Source organism: Pelodiscus sinensis, chromosome 8 (genome assembly GCF_052426305.1).
Source record: "Pelodiscus sinensis isolate ZL-2025 chromosome 8, ASM5242630v1, whole genome shotgun sequence".
Taxonomy (NCBI): Eukaryota; Metazoa; Chordata; order Testudines; family Trionychidae; genus Pelodiscus; species Pelodiscus sinensis.
This window is the reverse complement of record NC_143059.1, coordinates 72,773,005-72,776,640: the sequence shown is the minus strand read 5'-3', so window position 1 is coordinate 72,776,640 and position 3,636 is coordinate 72,773,005. Positions and strand designations below refer to the sequence as shown.

At 52.9% G+C, this 3,636-nt stretch overlaps 1 protein-coding gene across 1 annotated transcript; it reads left to right on the top strand.

Annotated features, from left to right (window-relative positions):
* Positions 1-1,531: 1,531 nt before the first annotated feature.
* Positions 1,532-3,189, top strand: LBX1 (ladybird homeobox 1). Its single transcript, XM_075935602.2, has 2 exons — positions 1,532-1,856; positions 2,416-3,189. The coding sequence occupies exons 1-2, from the start codon at positions 1,532-1,534 to the stop codon at positions 2,901-2,903; spliced, it is 813 nt and encodes a 270-aa protein (XP_075791717.1). The 3' UTR covers positions 2,904-3,189.
* Positions 3,190-3,636: the final 447 nt, after the last annotated feature.

Genomic DNA, 3,636 nt, shown 5'->3' with positions numbered 1-3,636 from the left:
CCTCTAGGTAGTACAAGAAATGATCTACACGCCGAAAGATTCTCCACAAAAGTGGCCTCTGACAATGCCTCCGAGAATCCAAGAAAACCGACCCGATTAAAAGCCCTACGACTACTGGCGATCAGCCGTCGCTGTAGGAATCCTATAGCGATGAAATATATATTCCACGTTGTATGAAATATTCCACGTTGTACAGAGCCATGAAATATTTCACGTTGTACCTTGTAAACTACTAAAGAGACAGTTCGCCATATTGTTATTAGGAGGCACAAAATACACACACACACACGTACGCACAACTCGGTCAATATTTAAAACTAGATCTGATTTTCCCTGGACCCCCCCCCCCATTGTCCCCCCTAAAAAAAATCTTCCCACGCTTTTATAAAAGCAGCACCCAAGCAAAAAGGTCTGCTCCCGATCTCCGCAGCATAAATACACCCACGTACCACGTTTCAACAAATGGTTCCAAACTGCACACAAAAATGATGGATGAAATATGAAAAAAAAAATACCCCACCACGTTTAAAAGGTGATAGATGAATTGTCTCCCTTACCTGGTGACAGGATCTCCCCTTCTTTCCCTGATTACAAACAAAACAGATCTTTTTTTTAAACTAATAACCATCCAAATTAAAGAAGAAAAAAAAGAAAGGAGAAGAGAAGGACTCTGTTGGGGGAATACGACTGGGTTTTTGGGTTTAGGGAAATATTGTTTTTTCACCATACTGTATTATCCTGATGCAATAAAGCCTGCGTGTAATGTAATTTAAAAATATATATGTCCAAACAAATAGTAAGGTCAGAATATGACAAGTGCATTCAGCATTATAATTCAATTGGGCTCCACCTCCAAACCGCCTCCTAATTAATGGGGCTCCCAACTTGCAAGCGCCTGCATTGGACAGAGAGCGAGCGGGCGAGCGAGCGAGCCAGAGGGAGCGGGCGAAAAGTGTCATTGAAGATAATTGATCACCTCCCAATCAACAATCACTTGTTAGCAATAGTCAATTACCCCGTCTCTTCCCCCCTCGTCCTAGGACGAGGTGCTGCGCGCGCTCTCCCCCCTCGCCCAAGCCGTGTCGCTTGGGGGGGAGGGAAAGTGGAGCGATTTGGGGGGGATCTTAAAATAGCAGCCGGGAAGAGGAAATCTGGGACAGTGTCACCTCTCTTCGAGCCAGGGCTGCAGGGAACCTTCCCCGGCCCCGCCGAGTCCTGCGTCCCTGATCCTCCGCCTCCTCACCTTGCGGGCTGAGCCCTGGTTTCTCCGCGGCTGGAGTTGGTGGCGGCTTCAACTTTTTTTTGCCACCCATCCCTTCCCTTCCCCTCCCCCTCCCTCCCCTTCCTTTTTTCGCTCCTGCCGCCGCCGCTCGCCGGTGCAAGTGACGGGCTCGGCTGGAGGCGGGCGCGCAGGCACCTCGGCGCCGCGGCGCTGCCCCGAACCCCCAAAACAAAAGGGAAGGGGCGGGCGGCGGGGGAGAGAGAGCGAGCGAGCCGCGCACACACGCACCGGCCCCAGCCCAAGTCAAGCATGACTTCCAAAGAAGAAGCCAAGGCTGCCGCGGTGGAGGAGCGAAGACGGAGCCCGCTGGATCAGCTGCCCCCGCCGGCCAACTCCAACAAGCCCCTGACCCCCTTCAGCATCGAGGACATTCTGAACAAGCCCTCGGTCCGGCGCAGCTACACCCTCTGCGGGACCGCTCATCTGCTCTCCAGCGCCGACAAACACCCCGCGGCCGGCCTGCCCCTCTCCAGCCGGGCGCTGCTCTCCCAAACCTCCCCGCTCTGCGCCCTGGAGGAACTGGCCAGCAAGACCTTCAAAGGGCTGGAAGTCAGCGTCCTGCAGGCGGCTGAAGGTAAGCGGGTGGGTTTTCTGGTAACCCCCTTCCCCTCCGTGCGGGGAGATCAGCCGGGCAGGTCCTCACCTGCCTGCGATGGGAACCCACTTGCGCCAGGGCAACCCCCCCCCTCCCCCGGCCGGCCCTACCGTTGCTATTTCGCCTCACCCCACCCCACCCCGGCCCCTGCCAGAAAGGCCTGGAAAGTTGCCTGCCAGTGTCGTGTGTTGGTCTCCGTCCCCCCCAAACGAGACACGACTTATTGTCGCGGAGAAGGGAGGGAGGGAGGGGGGCCTTAGCCCATCTCTTTTTGGAGGGGCCCGGGGCTAGCCGGGCGGTGCCGGATCCGCTCACCCCGGTGACATTCCAGAGGGCTGCTCCGTCCCCCAAAATGCTCCTAATTTGAACGAGGGCTGGATCCCCCCTTTGATTTCCTGCTGAACGCGGCTCCTGTCGGGTTCTTTTATTTATTTCTGTGCGCCCCCGACACCCCGGCATATTTTTGCCAGGGGGTGAAGGGTTGTGTGTGTGTGTGTGAGACTGACCACCACCACAAACCGTCTCTACCTGTTTGCAGGCAGGGACGGGATGACGATCTTCGGCCAGAGACAAACCCCCAAGAAGCGGAGGAAGTCCCGAACCGCCTTCACCAACCACCAGATCTACGAGCTGGAAAAGCGGTTCCTGTACCAGAAGTACCTCTCCCCCGCCGACCGAGACCAGATCGCGCAGCAGCTGGGCCTCACCAACGCCCAGGTGATCACTTGGTTCCAGAACCGCCGAGCCAAGCTCAAGCGAGACCTGGAGGAGATGAAAGCGGACGTGGAGTCCGCCAAGAAACTCGGGCCCAGCGCGCAGGTGGATATTGTTAGCATTTCGGAGCTGGAGCAGAATTCGGAGGGGAGGGGGAAGTCGCGGTCCCTTTCTCCGGCGCTCCCCAAACATGCACTGGACTCGAGCAGCCACCTCCAGCTGTCGCCTGACTCCCCCCTCACAGACCCACCCAGCAGCAGTAAGGACTGCTCGGAGGACGAAGAAGATGTGGAAATTGACGTTGATGACTGAGCGGTGGCGGTGGTGGGGATGGGTTTATTGCCCACACACACGCACACACCTTTTTTTTCTCTCTCTCCTCTTTCCTCCCCCTTTCTCCTTCTTCTCCAAAAACAAACACCAAGCCCAGAAATTGGCAGCCACCCCTCCTCTGTTTGCTGGACCTGTGAAAAACTCCGCACAGCTCGACCCGTCCTCGAGCACTATAAACTCTGGTGATAAGACACTCTGACGATGCTTGCGACTAAACAAGGCAGTTTCTTTTCAGTAAAAGCAATAAGCAATAGGAACAAAAAAATAATTTAAAATAAAGTCAATGTCCCCTGCCTGTCACATCAGGTAGTTTTCATCTTCGGAACGGTGCAATTATGGATGGCTTCTCTATAAATATTTAAACATAGATATTGGATTTTCTTTCCTTCTTGGAGGGTTTGATTTTTTTTTAAAAAAAGCGATGTGACTTGGTATTGGTTATAAAGGAAACCATGCCCTTGCAATAGGTACACCACTTCAAACAGACCTTGTGTTAGGCAGTTATTTTTAAAAGGCTTCCAAAATGAACCAGTTTCTAGGAGATTTAAGTTAGGCTAAAAATAGAAAAATTTCCCTCCTTTCCTTGCATGTTTCAAATGTGCACGAAATAATTTTTCTTTTTTTTTACCAAAAGTATTTTAAAATATTGGGAACTAGGGGATGGGTTATACAGTAAGTTTAAAATATGTACTCTCCCCTCCCACGCCCTCAG

Coding starts and splice junctions, on each gene's coding strand:
- LBX1 (XM_075935602.2), top strand. CDS start 1,532: ATGACTTCCAAAGAAGAAGCCAAGGCTGCCGCGGTGGAGGAGCGAAGA. Junction 1,857..2,415: donor CGTCCTGCAGGCGGCTGAAG/GTAAGCGGGTGG, acceptor ACCTGTTTGCAG/GCAGGGACGGGATGACGATC.